This window comes from Toxotes jaculatrix, chromosome 14, assembly GCF_017976425.1.
Source record: "Toxotes jaculatrix isolate fToxJac2 chromosome 14, fToxJac2.pri, whole genome shotgun sequence".
NCBI lineage: Eukaryota > Metazoa > Chordata > Actinopteri > Toxotidae > Toxotes > Toxotes jaculatrix.
In genome coordinates, this window is record NC_054407.1 from 7,464,036 (window position 1) to 7,486,876 (window position 22,841).

General features: G+C 40.9%; 1 protein-coding gene across 3 annotated transcripts; it reads left to right on the top strand.

Annotated features, from left to right (window-relative positions):
- The first annotated feature begins 502 nt into the window (after positions 1–502).
- LOC121193409 (WW domain-containing adapter protein with coiled-coil-like) lies at positions 503–9,918 on the top strand. Of its 3 annotated transcripts, none has more exons than XM_041055669.1 (13): positions 503–826; positions 1,278–1,311; positions 1,868–2,057; positions 2,439–2,530; positions 3,991–4,100; positions 4,259–4,356; positions 4,569–4,838; positions 6,288–6,404; positions 6,668–6,819; positions 7,038–7,129; positions 7,492–7,675; positions 8,122–8,249; positions 8,363–9,918. In XM_041055669.1, exons 1-13 carry the CDS (start codon positions 669–671, stop codon positions 8,430–8,432), a joined length of 1,695 nt encoding a protein of 564 aa, XP_040911603.1. In that variant the 5' UTR covers positions 503–668; the 3' UTR covers positions 8,433–9,918. The 3 variants fall into 3 exon arrangements, with proteins under 3 accessions (XP_040911603.1, XP_040911604.1, XP_040911605.1); XM_041055670.1 differs by having other exon boundaries at positions 7,555–7,675; XM_041055671.1 differs by lacking the exon at positions 6,288–6,404.
- The last annotated feature ends 12,923 nt before the right edge of the window (positions 9,919–22,841 follow it).

Here is a 22,841-nt window from a genome sequence, read left to right on the forward strand (position 1 = left end):
AGAGACAGCTAGGCTAATACCGGAAATGAAGCTACTTACTTCAAAATAAGAGCCCAAACTCAGAGCCACCGCAGAAAGGGGGAAATAAATCTCTCACCTTAAACCATACGGTCTTTTGGCTCTTTTCGTTATGCTTTTGCTATGATAAGGCGATATCGTTTTAGTTATAACAGCAAAAATGAGAAAATCTATATATGTGTTGCTAGATTTCTGCGTAACTCTCAGCATAGATATCCACTTTTTTTTTATGACAATCTAGTTGTAACACGAATTATTTGTTATTTATGGAAAAAAAATATCTATTATATCTCTAAAAAAATTCTAGTATAAATAACAATGATATATTTGCGTACGAGGATTGCAAACATTATTTTCTTTTTTTCTTTATGGAACATTTCTTTACTCCACACTGAAGTTATATGTGATATGTTCGATAATTGCACTTTTAATTTGAAAGGTAAGAGCGGAACTTCTTTTTTCTAGCTAAACATTTCCAGTGAGTCCATTTGCCCCGTTTCCTCCTGCCTCTGCTGCTTTCTGCTGAGCTACATCGGCCGAGCCAAGCTCATACCGTAACTACATGCCAGGTGATGCACTGAGGGTGGCTTTTAATAAAGACCACCCGCTATGCAGTGCTGGTGCTCGGTGCGCGGCTTGTAGGTATCTGTATGGTAGGACAGACTGGGTCCAGACATCAGGAAGCTGAAGAAAAGAGAACTGTGAGAGCAGACACACAGGAGGCCACGGTTCCCCCTCACACACATACACACATCACCACGGCCTTGATGGTGATGTATGCAAGGAAACCAACAAGAGTCAGCGATGGGTAAATCAAGCACAGACCTAAACATTTCAAAAACAACTCCTAGGGTTTATCTCATTTTTTTTATTTGTAGGTTGGTTATTCACGGTTTCTTGTACCCGTTAGCTATTTGTGCTACCAGCTAGCAGTTTGTCTGCAATTAGCTGTGGGTTCCGGATATCTCTAGCTAAATCGACTAACGTTAACGGAACGTTGGCTAACTAACATGGTAATGGTAAACCCTGCGTATATAGGGCAGATTATGTAGGATGTATTTTTTAAATTATCTGGTAGTTTTTACTAGTGACGAGAAGAAAAAACAGCTGCTGCAAATCAAGCTAACTTAGCTAGCGGTAGCTAATTAGCTAACTAACGTTAAATATGTACAAAAAGCGCTGCTAAGGGAAGAAAACTAACATATGCTAACCGTTAATATGCAAACTGTCTAACACGTTTGTTCTGTTTATCTCCACAGGTGCAACGACAGAAGGGATCCACAATCCTATCAGGTATAACATGTTCAGTTTGTTAACGATCATCTGTCATTACCCTTCACTAACATAGCTAATCAAGGTGTCTAGTGTTTTTCCCTTAAATCCAAAAAAACAACAACATAATATTCTCACTTAATAATACTGTGAGGAAGATTTCATATACAATCATCTTCATGGCTGTCACAACACTTTACATAAGAAGCACTGTTATGGTAGTTTATGTCATGTGCTTGTAATGCTGGGTAAATTTGCTTCTGAAATTAACCTATTAAAAATTACACTGATGCTGTTTATTTAAACAAAACAAGAAAAAGATTACTGTAACTAGCCAGCCACAGCTACTCCTTTGTGTAATGACATTTCAACTCTTGTGTGTAGAATTCAAGACGGTATCAACAATTAAAAATAAACAGGGTTCACAGAAATGTAAAGCTTTTTTATATACTAAGCAAATCCTTGCCTCTACAAGAAGGAGGAGCCAGTCAACTACTATGTGTGTGTGATGGTATGTTAAAAAAATTTCATCAGTACATAAGCACATCCCAACAAGTCTATCTGACATCCTTATCAGACCCATAAATCTCAGCCAAAGAGCCAGTCCAGCAGCCTTCACCGATATGACAAGGTGCGCGATGGCTCATCGGATCCCACGCCCCCTTACAAGATGCTGCGACGCTCAGACGAAAGTCCTGTCAGCAGACATGGAGACAGCACAGGGCATGGCAAGGCAAAACCCTCTCACACAGTTAGAGGAAAAAATGGTAAGCCCAGACCTGGTGGTCTTACACATGCATGCAATTTTAAGTATTATTTTAAAGGACTGTTAAAAGGAAAAGAAGGAATCTTGGTCCTGCAAAAACCTCAGAAACTATCAGACTCCTGTGGTTTACAAATACAAAGTATTCTGATAAATATGGTTTTGTCATGTATTCACTGTAACTGTTATCAGTTTTTAGGAAACATGGGTGCAGAGTTTGGTGAAAAGCAAGACATAAACCTAGAAACTGGCATGGAGAACCAAATAAAGTTTTAGAAGGCAGTGAAAAGTGTTTATTGTTTCACAGCTGTGGCTGCTACTGAGGTGTTACTCCTCTGCACAACATTGTGCATTTTCAGTTAATTGATAAATGACTTTGTTGCAGGGACCAGCGGCTCTCCTCAGGAGAACTCTCACAACAACAGCTCCCACCATGGTTCCGACTCACATGCGACTCAGAGCAAGCCTGCGGACAGGGTAAGACACTGTCCGGCGTTATCTGATGATATAACCTCAGCATTTCCTGTAGAAATTGCCGTCACGCTCCTTTGCTACATGGTATGTGGGACATTGTGTAGAGACATCTGTCCCTCTCTCTATCAGCATAATGTATACAGGCTTTCTGTAATAACAACTGGTGATGTTGATTTATAACTTAAATTTGCTGTTATTTTGCTTCGAGTAGAATGAAGAGTGGTAAATAAATATGACAGATAAACAAAACAAATATGTTTATTAATGTGAACCTGCACACATCCATTATGAGACAGATGAGAGGAACACAGGAAGAGACTGACTGCTGCTTTACAGTTTGTTTAGTAAGATTAAGTGTTTGTGTTTGGTTTTTGTTTTGCTAATATGATTCTGTTGATAATGATGCCTTCCAATCCATATTTGTTCAGCTGTGAAGTTCATAAGCCCAGAACAGTTTGATCAGCCATTAGCTGCTGCAGAAATAATTGTCCTCTTTTTGTGGGCCATCTCTTTCAGGGTAGCAGACCAAGCATAGCATGAGTGACTTAAACAGTAAATGTTGATGATTTTGGATAATTGAAAACTATTTTAGTTTGTAACATTTGAGAAACTGTGGAGTCCATCATAAAAGAGTTATCTTTATAACAATAATGAAAACCATTTGTATTGAACCTACATCATATTCTGCATCCGACAGGAGATGATGTAGAATGGTTAAACTACAGTTCATGCAATTAAAACCCCTTTTTGTAGGAGTAGTAAATGTCAAATCACACCCTATTTTTGTTTGTAGTAATACCAAGACCCTGCTATATTTTGCTACCACTGCCGTCTTTGTTTATCTTGGTTGTCAAAGTCAAGTCTGTCAATTTGTTTTTCTCAAGAAAGATCTATACAGTTGTAGATAAGGAGAAAAAGGATGAGGCAAGCTATACCCTTCCTGGAACTCTTGGAATGACAGAAGTTGTCCGTATGTACATGATCATTAATATTGAACACACCAGCTCCCATTAAGCCTCCATTATTGAGGCTGGAAGACATGGGACATTTTACTCCTAAAGGGAGCATTGGCTTGATGTATACTGTATCCTGCTTACCTGGTTAAGTGCACACCATATATCAAGGCTGAGTCCTTTCCACAGCGCCCCAGGTTCAAATCCATCCCAGGCCCTTTGGTGCATGTCATCCCCTCTCTCTCTCTCCTTCCACTGCCAAAAAGGGAAAAGGGCAAAAATGCCCCACATAAATCTTTTTTAAAGTAGCGATCATATTTTAAAATGATAAAAGTTTTCCTTAAAGGAACATACCAGTAAGTTTAGCTGGTTTAGTTTCCATTCACTTTGATATACAGTAGAATGTTTTGAAAATAGCTTGAGGTGTGTAATCCATCACAGTGAGTGTAAAGTCTGCAGGCAGTTCCTTAGCCTTTCTAAGATCTCATGCCTTGTCTGTCTCCACCCCAGGACCCAGCAGATGACTGGACAGAACACATCAGCTCCTCCGGGAAGAAGTACTACTACAACTGTAGAACTGAGGTCTCCCAGTGGGAGAAGCCCAAGGACCTGCTGGAGAGGCAAGCCTGCTTAAATGAAGCTACAACACATTCTCACACAGAGCATTCTCACATAGTGCACTTATTCCAACAAAATACCATTAGTTTAGGGTAGAGAGTTTAACTGCAGCCTGCATTCTGCACATAGTCACGCTTGCATTCTGTTTTATCTGCTTCAGGGAACAACGACAGAAAGACTCAGTCAAGATGGCGGCGAACAGTTTCCCCAGGGACATGGACTACAGACAAGAGGCCTTGCAGGACAAAGCCACAACAAGTATGGCTTAACTGTAAAACCTTTGTAATGAGCTTCAAGTTTATACATAGCCTCTAACATTGTTGCTGGCGTCTGCTGATCGCTTTTTGGATAAACATCTGAGATACAGAGAAGTTGTTTCTTTTCTTTTTGTATTTTTTTTTAAACAAACATGCTCAGAATGAAATATTGTGCCAAATAATACTGTGTTCTTCTGGTCTGCTTGTCTTCAGAGACCACATCAGGGGACCAGTCCGCATCGTCCAACTCCGCCCATTCCTCCTCTTCCTCGTCTTCTCAGAGCCTGAATTCTGCTGCTGGTGCTTTAGGTTCCACCCCCTCCACCATGTCCTCCTCCTCTTCCTCCTCTACGGGGCAGTCTGTCCAGTCCCCGTCACCGGCACTGCTGCAGGACCCAGCCCTCCTACATCAGCTCCTCCCGGCTCTGCAGGCCACTCTGCAGATGAATAACGGCAGTATGGACATGGCTAAGCTCAATGAAGGTGAGGGCACAAAAGATGACACGAGCATGAGACTTCTTCCCCTTCCACATGTACTTCTGTCTTCCACTGTGTCTTTTTGGAGAAGATCTCCGGGGTCACTATCACTTCCCACACATAGTGATTTAAATAGAACTTTTTTATGCTGTGTGTGATCCTGTATTATTAATAAAACAACACAGAATTGGCCACTGCATTGCATTAGCTCTGCTGTGGTTTTACTTCACACAGAGTGCTCCCTACATATTGTCTTAACCCAACTGTAAGATGATTTTTTTCCTGTAAATTACGTTTGAAAAAGTGGGGGTTATAGTATATTAGACTACAAGACACTTGCTTGTTTGCTGGTGTAGCAGTGGCCCCTACAGAGTGTGTTGTATTAAGGGTTGTGGAGAGAGTGTCTTCAAGTCTGTTGACAGTGTGTCTTTTAGACAAAAGTGTTAGATCAGTTTAACCTATAGGAGTTTCTGAAGGGTTGTGTAATGTGTTTTCCTGCCACGAGTCCAAAGACTTGGATCATTTGTCAAGCAGTCAAAATTATTTGCTTCCAGAGATAATGAGGGGCTCAAAGAGACAAGAAGAGTCTGATTAATGCTGTCGGAGAAAATCATTATGATCATGTCAAAGATCCTGACAGGAGAGACATTATCGTGGAGAAACTGTTTTTACAGGTGCACAGAAGGTTTGCATTTGTTGACAGTTGGACTCGAGCTGCGCTGACCTTTGTGGGTACAGCCAATCACGGCTGACCGCTGCCTGAATTGAAAGACTGGCAAATAGCTAATTTCCTGTGCTTCTGAATTACAATAACAAACAACTCTGATACCAAAACTAGACAAAAAAAACAGATGCGGCTGCCAGAGTGAGAAAGCAACATAGGCACTGTAGCTAAGGTGGTGCTCATAAAGCAGTCTTTGTTAGATTTGTTTAAATGACAGAGGTTTCAGTGTTTTTATAGCAGCCGCTGTAGGGGATGGCAGATTGTGTTGATGAAGACAGATGAAAGAAATGCAGAGTGAGAGACTGCATTGATTTACTGAGGGCCATGAGGTCATGACTTCGGCTGTTTGTGCAGCTGTTTCTGATATAATGTTGTGCGTATGGCAAATAATGTCAGTGTCTCTCTGTCCCTTATCTGTTATTAATTGGTGATTGTTCTGCTGTTGGTGACCTGGGCTCGCACCTGGCATTTACGGTGATTTTCCTGCTGTCCCTGTCTGTGTGAACCTGACGTACACACGTGCTTGTTGTTTAACCTCCAGTTGTTTGCTGGTAAAATGACATTTACATGAAAGGATTCATCTTTCCACTGATTGGTTTCTTATCTTAACTATGTTTTCTGACTGAAGTGTGTGTGTCCGTGCCACTCACCTGTTGTGCATCCTTGCTCACTCACTTGTGTGTGTGTGTGTGTGTGTGTGTGTGTGTACATTTCCTCTTTCCTCCCTCCAGTCTTGGCAGCTGCTGTCACCCAAGCTTCCTTGCGGTCTGTGCTTCATAAGCTCCTCACTGCTGGACCTGCTTTCAACGTCACTGCTCTGCTCTCAGCTGCTCAGCACTCCAACCAAGGTACGGCCTCCTCGCTGTTTCTCACCATCTGCTACACAAACTAATTTCCTGGTTGTTTTTAAGGATCCTGCTCTCCCCATCATCACCAAGTTAAAAAATAAATAAATAAATAAATATATCCTTTGACCTTCAGTCACTGAAACTCTGTCTTTTATTCAAGTTACTGACATGGAGGCCAACGCTCTGTACTTGCACATGTGTATGCAGATGATCCCCTGTCCCTCCATGCCAATACCATGTCTTCTCTCCCATGTCTTTTGCAGCCCAGCACTCCAGTCAGTCTCCTGTCTCTCTGACATCAGATGCATCATCATCACCGCGGCCGTATGTCTCGCCACGAAATGGCACGCCGCAGAGCAACCAGAAGTCCCTGCTAGGCCTGCATCCTGGCAGCATCACATCCTCACAAACAAGGGTGAGCGCCTCAACTAAAAGACACAAAGAAAAGTCTTCTTTGAAGAGTGGAGGGGGTACTTCCTCTATCTCATGACTCACGGCCTCTCTCTCTGTCTCTGTCTTCTCCACTGTGTTATGGCTGCCCTTGTCTGTCACGTCTTATCTTTTCCTTTTTCAATTGCAAACACATGGCGATGCCCTTATTTCCTGTCTCGCTGTCTTCCCTTCTCTCTTCAGGGAAGTATGTCTTCAGCTAAACAAGGATCTGCCCCCCTGTCTCAGACCACTGAGAAGCGTCCAGAAGACCCCAGAACTCTTCAGCAGAGAAGGTAGAAGTCAGAGTTTGAATTCCCTTCAACACACCATTTCTTTTGTGACGATAGATTGCATGGAGGTAAATAAACAAATGAAATCTAGTTTTAATTATGCAGTTCCCTGAACACATACAAGTAAAAGACCTTACTTCAGCTTGTCATGGCAAAAACAAATTGGTGAGGTTGACACAAATGTCCTCAACATACGAGCAGTTTTTGAGTGGTTCTGATATACGTGGATACCATAATAAACATGGTATTTATGCTAATAAATGAGGACAGATGAATAGTGTAGACTGAATAATCTGCTGTAAGCCAGAACACCAGTTTTATTTACAACATAAACACAAAGTCAACCAGTTGTCTCATTCCACCAGCCAAGAGATTTTGTGCACGGGATCAAACGTATCCGGCGCTGCTTTGCCCCATGTCCTCTCCAGCAGCACCAGCCAAACCCAGGCTGATACCCCCGGCTCCTTCACTCCCACCCTGGCAGCTCATTTTGATGAGAACCTCATCAGACATATCCAAGGATGGCCTTCAGAGAACACGGAGAAACAGGTACAGTTCAGAGTAATTGGTTTGGTTTACTTTACGCTAGTTTAAATGGCTGTAGCATTAAGCCAAGTGTTTTTTAAATTATCCATTGACTCACAGCCTTTCCTTTGGTGCCGCCGTTGTTTCCATGTATGTCATTAACAGCACAGATTCATGGGGCTGATAGCACAAATATAGACTTTTGTACCATAAGTTTTCACAGCATTATAATGACTAAACCATCTCCATGGTAACTGAGAAACTCCGCCCACAGAGGAACGCGATGAGTTGTGGTCGAAAGCTTCTGTTTCCAAGGTTATGAATAAATCTTTGCTCTGCTATTGAGTTTTGTTTAAATCAGAATCACAAAATCAGTAAGTTAGTGTTGATGTTACTGAAAGTATGTTGAAAGTTTGCTGTGAAGATCTGTAGTCATGACTTGACAGAAAGCACTCGCCTCTTCCCGTCAGGCGGCTCGGTTGCACGAGGACATCCACAACATGGGCAGCTTGTACATGTCAGAGATCTGTACAGAGATGAAAAACCTCCGCTCCCTGGTCAGAGTGTGTGAAATCCAGGCCACACTGAGGGAACAGAGGTGAGGCAAATGTAAAAATTTAGCATAAATATTTGCATCGACTGATGGCATTCATCAGCTTCATTCATCCTTTTTTCTTTTCTTTTTTCTTTTTTTTTCCTTCCCAACTACAGAATCCTGTTTCTGAGGCAGCAGAGCAAAGAGCTGGACAAGCTGAAGAACCAGAACTCCTACATGGTTTGAGGACCTGAACAGAGAAGAAAGGACTTGGATGGATGAATTAAAATATTGATAGACAAAGCGGAATAGACATGGACGGCAAGCAGCCACAGCCTGTTTATGCTGCCTGTAAGAGCAACTGAAAAAAAGCTGTTAAAGAACAGCGGCTGACGAGGTGAAGAACCATCATCCTGAACATGTCTTTTTTTTTTTTTCTGCCCCTTTTCTTTTTTTTTTAAATTTGTTTTTCCAATGTCCATCACATGAATTGCTCTCACTGAAAGGGGAAACTGACAGTTCACTGAGTCGGACACTTAAACCAAGTGGACATAAAGGACCTGAGGCTCTTTTCAAACAGCACCTTTTCGGACTGTGAACCTTGGATTGTGTGTATTGTGTTGGGTTAACTTGTTTTCTGGTGTGTTTTGATGTGTAGTAGTCAGGAAAAGATTCCTTCTTGGAAAAACGAACTAAAATAAATCATCTCATAAAAATCGGAGTGACACAGTTCTCAGGGGGAAGGGGGAGTGAATGAACTCCGTTCACGCCTCAGACTTCTGAAATGGACGTTGTCATGCATTGAAATGTATGGATTCAATGGCAGTGATGTTACTAATGTTATTTTTTATTCACTATACTTGTCAGTGGTTTTGCCATCCCAGTGTGTCTTCGAGCTGGTTGGTTTTACATGTCATGACATGAGATTAGCGAAGACCTTCGAGCAGACCATTACTTCAGTGTGCTTCAGATATTTTGTCCCAGTTGATGGGAATCTGCGCCCCAGTGGTACAAATTCACCAGGAAGTTATGGTTAGTTTTGTCAAACACGCTCCAGATGTTTCAAAGCCATTTTGAAAAAGCCTGCATTATTGGACCTAGGTTGGCTGCTAGTACTTATGAGGCTGTATTCGTTAGTATCCCTGCTGGCCATTTTCTTATCCCTTCCATTTGTCTCTTTTTTTTTTTTCTTGTGTAATTGTCAGCATTATGTTTCTCTCCCAAGACTAATTGGGGAAATACTTCATTCCTTTGGTGCAGCTTAGCAAGAGATTGTGTAAAAGAATAGAGGAGAGTGACTGAATTTACAGTCATGAAAAGTTAAATTATTGTTGCACATGATTGATTACGTCCTTGTAGTCATAATGGAAAAGATTGATGGGAAGATGTTTTATTTGTATTTTTTTTCAACAAGGAAACTCGTATTCTTATTTTGGTTTTGTTCAGCTGTCGTGGCTGCAGCCCTTTTATCGACTGAATCTAGCCAGGCTACGTTTTTTTTAAAGGGTTCATTCATGATGAGAGGGTATACTTTTTATATGAAAACACCACACAGTCATACACTTCTACACCCATGAAGCAAGTTCCTTTCTCTCTCATCTGTTCTTTTTCCTTGTCCTTAAATAGTTTCCACCAGATCTGATGTGCACACTTTTTGGGGTAGGGGCTTTGTATTCCATAAAATATGAGAATAAAATATTATACCACATCTCCTAGCTCGACGTTTACTTGCTGCTCAGTTTAAGGTTGTGTGTGATAGAGGTGATGTGTGTGAGCTGTTTGCCTTGAGTCATTTTCCTGATGATTAATGCATTCTGTAATTTATTTTTATTAAAATGTGTAATTGTACATCCAGAAGAGGGTTTGGCTGACAGCTTTGAGAAACCACGCACTTGGTGTAGGTGTCTCCATGTTCTTTGTGGCTTGGGGGCCTGCACACTGTGCCATATTTTGACACATCAATATTATCAGAGAGAGTTTAGTTAGTGTCTGCAGATGAGCTGATGGACGACAGCTCCATCTATGGCCACATGGTGGTAACAGTGAGCTAGCTCACCTCCAGTCTGGTTCTGCTTATGTGTGTGTTTTTGTCCTCTTGCCTCTATCAGATTAAAAACCTATTACTGCCCATGTCACATGTAAAATGTAGCCTGAACAAAAGCAGAAGGCTGGATAAAATCAGAACCACACTGACCTGTATTGTAACTCTGGGCCAACTCTGAGGCAACACACACACACAGGTACACAGATGACAGATGATAATGCAGAGCTGGCGACTGACAAGGCAAAAGCATGATGGAAAATAGCGAGTTCAAAATGTTAAAGTATTTTACCGCTGTTGCATATATGGGATGACATCGAGCTTGGCCTTTAACTGAGAACACATCAGCAGCTTTTCCTGCTTGCACAGCTCCACAGTGAGCTTGCGAACCTTTGGCTTTGTCCCCCTCTCTCTTGGCGGTTACAGAAGAGTCATACGTATGCCACCATTCTAAGTAAAACACTTGTTTTTTTGTTTTGTTTTGCATTTCAGGTGCAGCTCTTTTACCTGTGGCCATATCAAAATATTCCCTAATTAACCTAAAGAGAAACAAAACACTAAGTGATGATACTGGTATTGTAGCTCAGTAGATACTGGACTTTTGAATTGGATTTATATAGAAATCTGAGGGTTAAAAAAATCTGATGACAATACTTTATGTTGGCAGAAATTATTAATTTTTACACAAGTGCAAGCTTTTTTTGATAAGGAGGGCTTAAATTTGGTTTTGAAGAGCTTAAGTGAAGTTTTGTACTGATGGGGCATTTACAGTTTACAGAAAAAAGTACCGCTACTGACACCAAGCTGACGTTGGCCCATATAACTGATTCATCAGTCTAGCTCTAATGGTGATGAACCAGATTGAATGATTTTTGGTCTATGCCATAAAGACACTGTCAGGCCTGCCTCACCCAAATTACAAAACACAAAAAATCAAAACAGAAACAAAAACATATTCTAACTTTGCTCCAGGTGTATTTGTTCTTTCAGATAGTTTTGTTTTTATTTAACCATGTTTTGAAATATCAGTCTCTGAGTTTTCTGCCGCTGCCCTAATACAATAGAGGTGGGTGGAATTTCATTTAAGGTGCTCAGAGCATAAGGAAAACACAGCCTCACCTCTTTCAATAAACAGTGTCACTGCTACTCTGAAATAGACTGAAGCCCTCACCTTTGAGTTTCCCTCAGAACTACTTTCATTTGAGGAAATAGTACCGCTGAAAATTGTTTCGTGGTTTACATTAAGGAACGTCAGCATTGTTTCTGGAAACAGATGTTGCTGCTGACTTCTTTTCAGTGTAGTTTTTTTACTGCTGGACCTTTGTGCCACAAAGAAAGTTCCCTTCCTGTCCATCATATTAGAGCTGGAGCACTGGGAAACATCTCAGAGGTAAACATCTCAACACTAAGTCTGTGCATGGCTCGACGATACTAGAGGTAACTTGAGATATTCGGTTTTGTTTCGATTTTGGGTTTCTTTGTAATTTCAGTGAAGATACTACTTTTCACATCATTTGCACTTAAACATTCACCCCACACACTGCAGATATGCTTTAGTGTGAATATTACTCTTCTAATTATGCTTGTAAATAGTCGTGTTTAAAAGCATGTGCGCTGACTTGAGAGGTGTTTGTTTCTTTTTATGATATCAAGCAAAATAAATGATGCTCTTGAGAATTCTTGTTCTATGGTAGACCAGCTTCAGTGGTTAGACTTGTTTAATTTGTGCCCCATGTTGACTCGTTTGATCTTTTCAATTTGATTGATTTGCAAGAATGAGCATGAGCAAATATGTTGCCTGAAATATTTTGTTTTTTATTGAGTAGATCTCATGCCAAAGTTAAGGGCTCCATATCCAACAAACATCCCATTTTTATACCTTTATACCTTTGAGATTCGAAACCAATGAATCTTTTTCTTTTTTATAAACTCCTGCACTGCTTATCGTCTATTCCAAATTTTCTCTCAGTTTCATTTATTACCATTTGCTGGTGGCACAAAAGAGCCTGCACCGACTTTTCCTAGTAGATGCATTTGCAGCTATTTGTGCAGAGATCACCAAATGTGTCTGGTACTGCTGCTTATTTGTCCTCATATACTGTGCAGTGTTGTCAGAGGGTGCGGGGGGTGGGGGTGGGGGGGTGCCAGAGATTGCAGTGTGCTGCTCTCATTACCAACCAGTTTGCAATAGTCTCCACTTTCCAGCTGCATCACTAGCAAAGAAGTAAACACAATTAAAGATCCCTCTCATCTCATAATGTGATCTATGACTCAGACCCGACCCATTAGTTTTAAGGTTGGTCTCATGGTCTGAGCTAGCACAGACTTTAATTATTACATTTATTTTTCTTGATCTGACTGCCAAACAAAATAATTATGTGCTGACATTGTTTGCCAAAAGTGACATCGAGACTCAGATGTTCTGCATTGTTTTTTTCCTTCATAAACGATGTCTCTTTGACCATCTCCAACAATGACGCATTATATTTGAATTATCCCATATATCCCCCCTCATTATTCCCTCAGATATATTCCTCCTAAATCACAGCTGATAATGAGTCCCACTGTGTGTGATACATTCAAATGCTCTTTCATTGTGATAATGATGAAGGAAGGAACCCAGCTTCTTCACAGATCTGCAGCCAAACCTCAGCCCCCAGCCCCAGTCTGCAGCCTCTGCACTGCTGATACCAGGGCCTGGTCCAAGCTGTGGTGCTGGTCTTAGGTAATTCCTTAACTGTGGATAAATAGTGATGTGAAGACACGGGTGTTGGTGGCTTGTAGTGGCTTGTAGTACAGTGTCTCATTGTAGAGGTGCTTGCAGAGGTGGACAGGCTCAGGCTAACAACACTGCAGGAGGGAACTCAGTATCAACGTTTCAAACAGGGCTTCTTCTAAAACTAGGAGGAACATGCTGAGCCATTATCTCTCTCTGCAAATGGTTCACCCCCACCCTTGGAAATATTTTATATACCGTGATTTCTCATGCAGCACATCTTGTTTTGGCAGTGCCTTTAAACTGTGTCTGGATTCTGCAGCCTTGTTATATGTTATCTATCACATCTAAAACGAAGAAGAGAGGTTTATGTTACCTTTACTCTCCATGGTGGCATTATGTTCCCCTGGCAACTCAGCTGACACACTGCCTCTTGTCATTAGATGTGAAACAGAGGTGAAATTGTTATAGTGTTAAAGGACAGGTTCACAGTTTTTCACGTTTGTTTTAAAATAATACCCACATGCCCATATGTACACTGAAACAGCCTTTGCTTGCTGTAATCATTCTACCTGTTCAGACAGGCCATCCAGAGATCCTTTCTGAAAGCAGTTTCAGTGTAATTGATGGGGGACAAAATCCAGTCTGTACAAAGATGTATTTCGAAGTTCAGCTGAAGTTGATATGAAACTAAGTGAGTGTCTTCAAAGGACAAATGAGAGTTTTGTTTTAAGACAAGACTTGAAAAAAATGTGACCCTATCCTTTAAAGGGAAAAATCAATTGCAAGCTCTCTCCTTAAATTAAATGTCTCATTTTGCATTTTGTAAAACTGCAGTTAATTTCAACACTTGCAGACATCTTGCTCACAGATGTCTTATTTTAAGGACAGAAGGAAGCGGATGTGGATGTACGTGTGCATTGTTAAATACCACCCTACACAATCAGTCTCTTTGAGTGCTTTTACATCTTCCCCTGCTTCCATGGCTTCCACTTTCTGTCCATCCATGCTGGGCTGTACTGGTTTCTCCCATCAGCAATAGCATTATAGTAGTAACCACATTAGCTTCATCATGGTATGTTTGAATTTGTTTGATCACAAGCATGTGTCACTTTTTTTTTTGTTTCCTTTTTGGTTTGTGAAAAATTTCACCAATTATTCTGACAATATATAAAATGTTGCTGCCAAAGTAATTAATGTTTAACAGCTACAAATACAACATATTTTCACTTTTCTTAAACTGAACTTTTACCAACATCATTCTATATCACAAGGGTGAACTATTTTTTCCAACATCAGCAGGAATCTAACATTCTGTCAAAGGTACTTTGGACAAGATATTGGCCTTTGCGCCCTTGAGGCAGCTCAGAAACATTGCACTTTATATCATTCCTTAAACCCTGATAGGCTTGATCACTGTCACCTTATATAACAACCAATATATCTCCTCCCCAGGTGATTGATAGATCCCATAGCTGCTGCCTTCGATCCCTCAGTGCTCGCTTCATCCAGCGCAGGTTAAAGGTCATCTTCATCTACTCTTACCTCCTCTGTGTTCAGCTTGTTCTCCTTTGTAACATCTCCTCACATGCTGAGCCTCAGTCAGCCGCTCATCAGTCAGGGTGTGTGTGACACACTGGGCCGTCCCCATGTCCTATGGCCCCTTTTGCCAAAAGTGTTCTTGGGGGACATGGGTAACTGTGCTGATTACCTGTCATACTGTATTTATTGCTGTCACACATTAATTTATAGGGTCCCCCTGATTCATGTGCGCCAGCTGTGGTCTCAGCCATTAGCCCAGTTTTTCTGTCCACCACTCCTCCCCTCTGCTCTTCAATTAGCCCCGCTACCTCTCTCACCTTTACTTCCCTCTCTTTTGATCTCACCCCCCTGTCTTTCCTCCTCAACTCACCCTTTTCTCCTTCTTTTTTTCCATCGCCCACTCTTTCCCTTCTGTCCTTGTCATCCTCCTCACCCTTCCACTGACCATTTACAACCTCCGACGTCATTGACTCCCCACTACTCTCCTCCCATCATCACAGCCAGAGGGGTTACATTGAAGTGACCGATCTCCCCTCAAACTGAACTTTACTTCGACGGGAAGGGGTGGGGGGGTGCTAGCTTTGGTTGACTTTGTAAAACTTTTGATAAATGAGAGCGCTAATGGCTAGCGCCTTTTAAAGTTTGCACCCTTTAGACTGACATGTGAGCTGAGGCTGGCACATGTGTCATTATGCAGGCTCTCTAAATGAAGCACACAATTTTAGAACTACAACCAATGATTATCTTTTCTACATTAGAATGGTAACACTTGATGGATTGATGGTCAGAGGCGGGGGTTGGCAGCCGCAAAACACAATACACTGTCATGCAAATACTGTATGTTGGTGAGCTATAGATCATGTCTTGTGATTTAATACCATAGGTCCTCTCAAAGCCCACAGGCTATGATACATAGCAAAGCCACTGATAGAAAAACCTCATGTAAATATTTCTGTCTGCACATAAGTCCCATGGTCTTGTTTATTAAGATGAAATGTATGAATGCTGTGAAGTACCATTATTAAAGGCCCTGAGAACTTTTTTTTGTTGTTGCAATCAACTATGAGCCATAGTTTTCTTCATGAGCACAACATTTTCTTACAAAGTTAGAACAGTTTTGGTTACTTTACAGGACAGACATTAGGCATTTCTTTTTATTTAATGTTTTTCCTCACCGTTTTGAAGTGAGCGGGGCACCGATGGAAACTATGTGACATTACAGTCACATATTTCTGAGCACAAATGAGAATTTAGTGACTCAATAAACACAGCTTATGAGTTTATTAAAACTGCTATATTTTGAATTAACAATGGATCGCATGGCCACTTGTATATGAAATGCGTTTCCTGTAGTGATAAACCCACAGAGAATTATCACTGGACTGCAGTTCCTCTCAGCTCTGCAGGGTTTTATTGTGTCTTGTGGGTCATTGTTTTGGTTTTAGGGCCTGCAGCTTTAATGATTTGATTCGTTTAATGTTGCTATGTGCTGAATGTGTAAATAGGCCAAAAAATAAAATAAAAAAATCAATTATTGCAGGTTTGATTATTGCCTATTTAGTCAGGGATACTTTGTATTCTAGATAGCAATTTAAATTTGAAACCATGTTTTTCGCATATTAAAGATCACAACGATAAATCTTGTGTGATGATGCCATACATTGTCATGAGAGCACACGTTTCCCAACAATTCCTTGAATAAAGCCCACTCATACCTGGAAAAATTAGTGAGTGACCTCTGCAGTATCATGCAGGGATTTGGCATTTACCTATGAAAACATGTCTCATAAACCATTCCAATCACAGCTCCTACCCTCTGTGGCAATGAAGCACCTCAAAATTACTGCGGACCCATGCACTCACAGTTGGAATTGCCTTTCTGCAAGTGCCTGTATGCATCTTTTATTTGTTTTTGTCTATTTCCCAGACTAATCTATGTTTTCCAGCCCGAGGACTTCCGAAATCTGTCTGTCTAAACACTGATGGCTCATCTTTTAAATGACTTGCATGGAGAATGTAGAAAAACATATGGTTATTTTTGAGAGGATGACTTTTTACCCCACACCAATGATGATGTTGCATCACCCAGTGCACATCCTAGTGAAAATCGTGTGGGTAGTGGCTTTAATGTTGGATGGTGTGTGTGTGTGTGTGTGTGTTCCATCGATTGAATGGCTGATGGGTGTAATCCTGCTTATTTATACATGCATCTCAGCCCTGATTGTGTGCAAGATAGAAAATACATATCGTGCATATATAAATATAAATCTACATAGACACATACAGAAATAGGTGAAGGGTACAGTTGAGCACAATATCAATCCTGTCAGTCTCATTATGGATTTCAGAAGCTGTAACAATACAGACTCACCACAGGGGAGGGCTGTTAGTCAGTGGTCTAACCTATTGATGAAGTTTCATAGTAAACGAGCTCCTCGTGGGCTGCTTAGATCCAAGAGTGACTCTAACACATATCCAGGAGCAAATTACTGTCTGGCATGCATCCAGAAAGGGAATTAGTGCTTAAACCACATAACAAAAAAGCAACGGAACATGGAACTATTTAGACATTCTTCTTGGTGTTTGGCCTGAGGGTAGACTCAGAATCTCAGAAGAGGTTTTAAATAGGAGATAAAAAATACATTAAAAAGTGGTCAAAATTTGCTTGAGATAGGATATTGTTGATTTTTATTTTATGTTCTTTGGCTCGTTGCACTAATCTACAAGGACATTGCGGTAGATGGAAAGAGGTGACACTTTTGATGAAACCAGACAAATCTGAAAAATGAAGTTTGGTGCTCTGAAGAGGTTGGTGTGGATATGGATCACACCCACAGGTGATAGGTGGCTTGAAGGGTTGGAGGGGTCTGGGTTTGGAAGAGGGCATTACACTTAAAAATGTAATCATTTGACCCGACTGTAACTTGTGTTAACTGGACAGGTCTGCTTTACAGACCTAATGACATTCCTCCTCCAGGTCTTTCCTCACAACACAAGGTCTTTATGGCATGAGGAGCAGCTATTTTCACTTCCAAAGACTATCTATCATGGTGATGTATAAATCTAAGATAGGAAGGAGGTGAATATTTATAGATTTACATGATTTCCTCCAGGCAACATGAGCCAGCCTTCACAATGACATTTACATATTTTCTAATTTATTAGTCAAACACTAAAAGAAGAACCAAGAGGGAAACCAAGAAAAAAATTATATATATATATATATATATATATATATATATATATATATATATATATATATATATATATATATATATATATAGTCATGTATAAACATGTGATTAAGTAGGAGACACAAAGATCATCACGTGTGCATATCCACAGACTTTGGTTTTGACTGGAGGACTGGGGACAGTTTCTCTCTCTCTCTGTGGTCTCTCTGATGAAGGGAGGTTTTGAGCACCTCAGTGCAACAAACGTGGTGTGATTAATTGTAGGTGGGATGTGTGGCATTTTCCTAACCTTTCCAAGAAGTGTTGTAAGAAGGTTATGTGTATTTCGTTTTTAATAATTGTTCAACACGGCACTTCCTCTTGCTCCTCATGGACCGGCTTCCTCATAGGGTTTATTGGCTTGTATAGTCCTTTAGGAATTACCCATCTCTCCACTTTGTGCATTGTAATTCCACTGTAATCCCTAGCTGACTAAGTCCTGAGATTCAATAACATGTCACCCATCCAATACCCAATGAGGACCAATAAACTCATTATACCCCAGACCTGGAGAATGAGTTGAAGTCATTTTAAAAAGCACAGCAGCACTGTGACCACAAGTGGCAACTACAGGATAATGGTAACTAATAATAAAAATAATTATAATTATAAAATAGTAACTATTTAACCATGGTGCAATAGTAGCACAAGTACAGCTGACTTGATAACGTCAGTTACAGCAATATCTGGCTTAAGTTAGTTAACATTCATTAAATTAGCCACCACATCCCTCGACCAAGCACAATGGATATGGGTGGTGAAGGAGAGGCACCGATCCACCCCAGCTCCCCCAGCACCATAGTAGGCAGCCCTCTGACCCAGCATCTCTTTGTGTGTGTGTGTGTGTGTTTCACCTCCTTGGTGTGGGTTAAATGCAGAGAGTAATTTCCCCAGTTGATGGATAATAAAGGAATAAACTTAAAACCTAAACTCGAGTGGCCATTGGGACAAATTGGGAGCTGAGTAGGCTGAGGCTGAGTGGTGGTGCCGTATCCAGCTCTCTTAATAAATCAATGGTCATACCAAAACTAAATAAGGCTGTCGAAAAAGCCTTGAGTGTATTGAATTGACCTTTTACTGTATTCTGAATGAAGCAATAGTTAGCATGTCCAGTTAACTGTATTCTAACCGGGTCAGTGTACTGCTGTAAAAGACTGTTATTTCCAATAGGCCACAGAGTTACATTATTAACAATGCATATTAGCTTGTAGCACATCCACTGTGTAGTATGTCCACATTATGTGCAAGCTGGTCCTAAATACTAACAGAGTGAAGACTAGTGTTTTGCTCTTTCTGCTTTTTATTTGATTTAGGGAACTTTACACTCCTGCAACCGTAGGCAACCTAACACAACCCCTGCCAAACACGTCGGTTAGCCTTTTTCCTGAAATCCTTTTCTCTTACTAAATATACTGTTTGAAGTAATAAACCATTTCAGCTGGCAAAATCAATGGCTGTTAGCCAGAAAAGGGAAGGTGCTTCTGTGTCTACCTTTGTCTGAAATCAAGGCCCCAGTTTTTCAAAACCTATTAAGAATTTTGAGCATAATTTCTGCTCAAATCTACCACCATTATCTCTGTAAACTGCAATGTGCCATGCAAGAATGGAAAGCTTACCAGGCACAGCAAGTAGGGGGGCTGGGGCTTAGAAAGCAGTCAGTTGAGCGAGGTTGTATTTTATTGCCTGAAATCAGCTTTCCACTTGTAAGATAAAGATTGTGCAATTTCTTTTTTCAAAAGTTATACAGTTTAGCATGAATACTGGGCAATTGTGTGTTTACATGTGATAAAGGTTACAAAAGTATTGCCTTTTAAATCAAATTTTCATCAAGTCTTGTCATCACATAAATAAATAAATATCAATGAGCTTTGCAGTCTGCAGAGCTCGTGCAGTCCAATCAGCAGATTCCCTCCCACTTTACACCAGTTTGATTTCCAGGGTAACCCTAGGATGATTGAAGTCCTACAGCCAGCCCTAAATGTTCCATGCGTTTTGGCCGTGGCATCCGGTGCAGTTCATGGCATCCGGTGCAGACTTTTTAGAAATGAAAGATTGTCAAACGTGAAAGATTTGTTTTAAGGTCTAAACAATAGATGGCTTGTTTTAAGGCTCAGTCAAAACTTCTGCTGGTTTGGTTTCGTACTCTGTGGCTGTTGAGCAGCTGAGCTTTGCCTCTTCCTGTTCTTCTTCCAAGTTCTTTTGTCCTCCATCTTTACCTCTGATCAAACGTTGTCTGATTTACCAGTTAAAAAGTAGCTCTGCCTGTGCCAGATTGTTTCCCCTCCCTCTCCTCTTCACTTCTTCCTCTCCTTGTTTGTAGTTCATAAAAACTGTTAAAGGAGAATGAATCTCTAAAAACTCTTGGCAACTAGTGTAGGTTAGCGAGCCAGGAGACTGTGTAGACTGTATTGATGAGACACTGCACTCGACCATGAGAATCACTGGTAGTGATGGGAATTACTGCTCTTTGAAGGGAGCCGGATCTTATGGCTCCTTTTTTTTTCTGAGAGCTGGCTCATCATTCTTTTTTTCTTTCTGGCTCACCGCAGCAGTGGGGACAGCTCCATAAAACAAACGTCTGTAATTTGACATTCGGCTCTGACGGACAGGACCAATCAGATTATTTTAATGATGTGGTGACCACCTCCCAAATCTGCCAATAGGCATTCAGCGAATGGCAATGCAAAGAAGACATGGTAGCAACAGTCCTGGCGACAAGAACTGAGCACCTGGGGCCTACAGTACAAATTTGGGAACAACAATTGACAAAATGACTCGGTTCCCTTCGTTCTTACCAAAGAGCAGATGAATAGAATGAGATAATAGTGAATGTACCATCACTAGTCACTGGCCCTGCTGGCAAACATGTTCCTTTATTTCAACTAGATGGACAATTTGTTGTCTGGCAGGACTGAATCAAGGCCAAGAGGGGAAATCGAAAGAAAAGGGCTAAATAATTATCTGTCAAGTTTGCTTTGTGTTTGGGTTTGTGTGTGTGTGTATGTGTTTGTGTTTGTGTATGTGTGCTTTCTGATCATTTGACAAAACAATGTTAAATGCTGATTCATTGTGATGTGTCTGTTGAGCTGCCACACCAGCAATCTTATTCAGAGTGGAATGGATTAGCATCGAGTCCTGACGCCAAATTACAGGCTTGCACGACAAAAGTCTGATGAAGTCAGTTTGATTGCAAAGAACACTTCATGGAACAACAAAACACTTACCCCAGTATGGAGCTACTTCTGAATAAGTCCCTGACCTTTGACTCGCCAAGCTCAACGTGACGAGACAAAAAGAAGCTCAGTGAAAGGGAGGGGAGCTTGTTAAAAAGAAAGAAAACTTACAGGATCTATTGTCAGAGTTTCTGTACCGATAGCACTAAGAAAACATTGCACTTCCTCACCTGCCTCTTGTCTCTGTACAGACTTTTAAACAATAAACTGTGAATGGTCTGGTGTTTCAAACCCATTTATACTGTGCTAAGTAAAAGAATATCTGGCTTACTTGTACAATGCATAGAGCTGCAGTCCTGGCATAAGTATTTATGTATTTATTGCACTACACATGGTTGAAGTTTTCTGATTCTAGTGTCAAGTCCTGCATTCACAAAATTAGTGTTTGACACCTTCTGGCAGCTTGCATCAGTTCCTTCCTTTGGCAAAGACATCAGACCACAGAGAGACCTGAAATGTAATTCAAGATATTCTCTCAGTTTATTAGGCACAAACAGAGATAAAGAGAGCAGAGACAAAAGAACGAACATTGAACTTGACAAGAAAAAGTGTTCTCTGCAGAAGTAATTTAGGATGAAAGGAGTTGCATTGTTGTAATGATACACTGATAATCAAATGAAGTTTGTAAAGATGGCCGAATGCTCAGCTAAATTAAGTATTGATCCGTCTTCTGCTCAGAGCATGTGAACATGTGAACAGAGGTGAAGAAGGTGAAGAGGAGCGGGTGGCTGCCCTTATGTTTAGGTTTGTTTTCTTTTTCATTGTCCCTCGTTTAGCAGATCCCTCCCTGCAGTCCATTACATCACCTCCCTGATGTGAACTGAGCCAAAGATATGGGGGCCTGCTGTCTGGAAACAGCTGAATAGGAATTTCCTTTTCAGTGTAACCCCCCCCCCATAATCCATTTTGATGAGGCGAACGAAACATCAATGTTCCTGTCTCTTGAAAAGCCGGTGAGAGTAAATAACGATGTAAATCTGTCCCGGCAACCAGTGACAGTCTGTTTTAATTCTGTATTCATCTCATGTAACAAAAAAAAAAAAAAAAGAATGGAATCAGGGCCTCAAGGTAAACCCTGAATGGATGCTCTTCTAAATCTACCTTATGGCTTCAGAGTGTTACACACAACACATAAAAAATGGTCTGGTCACTCTATTGCAGCTCTTACTCAAGATCCCATCATCCCCTGCCTGCAGATGTTGGGTCCTCCAGCCTTGTGTGTTCATTTCATGGAAGTACCATTGACAACATATGGGAATCGGGACTAAAACAGATGCCCTCAATATATGGACAGCAGCATGTGTAAAAAAAAAAACACTTGCTGTATTGTTATTTGCAGTTTCCACCAACAATCTTCTCATACAGTATGGTGTAATATAGTGCCAACCACGCTGACTTAGAAATTGAGAACAACCAGAGAAAATGAAGGGCTAAGTCCCAGGATTTGTGTGACAGTGAAGAGACAACTGTGTTAAACAGCATCTTCATATCCCCTTCCTGAGATACTTCATTCTTTACTCAGAGGCCTGAGGAGAAAAGCAGCTCGTCTCCGCAGCCTCACCACCGTGGTGCTGAATAAATAAAAAGGGTTTCACCGTGAGGAATGAATTACTCTGTCCACCTCTCTAACATGTCCCTACAGGTCCTCATTATAACTAATCCTGTCAGTGGCTGCCCACAGAAGATAATCCTAGTGGTGTTAGGCACTGAGGCCACTTCTGTGTCCTTCTGCTAAATCAGTACTTTTAAAGTAAATGCACACCCACATGGGAAAGTCATGTGTTCAAAGCAACGTGTCCGAGGAGGGAATAAGAGCATTCGAATGCACACACTGATTGGACTTCCAGTTGCAGTAATATTATTATGATGCACCCATAAAATAATGATGGT